General features: G+C 69.1%; 1 protein-coding gene across 1 annotated transcript in view; it reads left to right on the forward strand.

Annotated features, from left to right (window-relative positions):
• PIDD1 (p53-induced death domain protein 1) overlaps positions 1 to 1,066 on the forward strand; it is an 18,973-nt gene that overhangs the window by 1,115 nt on the left and 16,792 nt on the right. Inside the window, 2 exon segments of the mRNA XM_014534001.1 lie at positions 2 to 116; positions 546 to 959. Of these exon segments, the coding sequence (XP_014389487.1) occupies positions 2 to 116; positions 546 to 959 (529 nt within the window).

A 1,066-nucleotide genomic window follows, 5' to 3' on the forward strand; every position in this document is an offset into this window, starting at 1 on the left:
GCTGCTGCGGGTGGAGTTCCTGCAGCTGAGTGGCCACGAAGACCCTCGGCTGCTGGGGGCCGCCCTGGCTCAGGTGCCGAGGAGCCTGCCGCACCTCCGCTCTCTGGTCCTCAAAGGTGAGCCCCACCTGGTCCCAGCCCTCTCCCACCCCATCTCTAGCTCCTGCCCCTGCTTCTCCGTCCCCAAAGGCCAGCCCCATTCCCAGCCGCCACCACTATTCTCCATACAGCATGCCCACCCCTCTTCTCCCAACGTGACAGGCTGCGCCCCAGCTCCCGGCCCGCAGCTGCCTGGTGGTGGTCCCCGGCAGACTGCAGTGTGCACGCTTGCCCGGGGCAGGTCCTGGGTGATGGCTCCCGGCTGAGATGAGCCTTCAGGCCCGGCCCCTGCCTCCCTCCACCTGCTGGTCTCTCTCCAGTGTCTCCATCTGTCTGTCCTTGTCCGGCTGGGGTAGACCTGGAGGTCCTTGCCTCCCGGCACACAGCTCCCTCCCTGGCTAAGCTGGGACCTGGGACTGAGGCCACCCCCGCCTTTCACCTTCCCAGGTGGGCAGCACTGGGATGCGCGGGGCGCCTGCCTGCGGGGCTCTCTGACCACGCTGCCCGCCAGCCTGAGTGGCCTGACCCGCTTGGCGCACCTGGACCTGAGCTTCAACAGCCTGGAGACACTGCCCGCCTGCATCCCGCACATGCGCCACCTGGGCGCCCTCCTGCTCTCTCACAACCACCTCGCAGAGCTGCCTGAGGCTCTGGGGGCGCTCTCGGCCCTCACCTTCCTGTCCGTGACCCACAACCACCTGCAGGCGCTGCCCGCGGCGCTGGGAGCCCTGTCCGCCCTCCAGCGCCTGGACCTCTCTGAGAACCTCCTGGACACTCTGCCCCCTGAGGTCGGAGGCCTGAGCAGCCTCCAGGAGCTCAATCTGGCCTCCAACCGGCTGCAGAGCCTCCCGGCCTCCCTGGGTGAGTGCCGCCATGCCTCCTGGGCTTGCAGGACAGCAGGGCGTGCCCCCAGCCACTGCCAGGCCTCCACGCATCAGCCCCTCTCATCCTCCGCCAGCCTGGCCGGG

Source organism: Myotis brandtii, unplaced genomic scaffold (genome assembly GCF_000412655.1).
Source record: "Myotis brandtii unplaced genomic scaffold, ASM41265v1 scaffold1236, whole genome shotgun sequence".
Classification (NCBI taxonomy): Eukaryota; Metazoa; Chordata; class Mammalia; order Chiroptera; family Vespertilionidae; genus Myotis; species Myotis brandtii.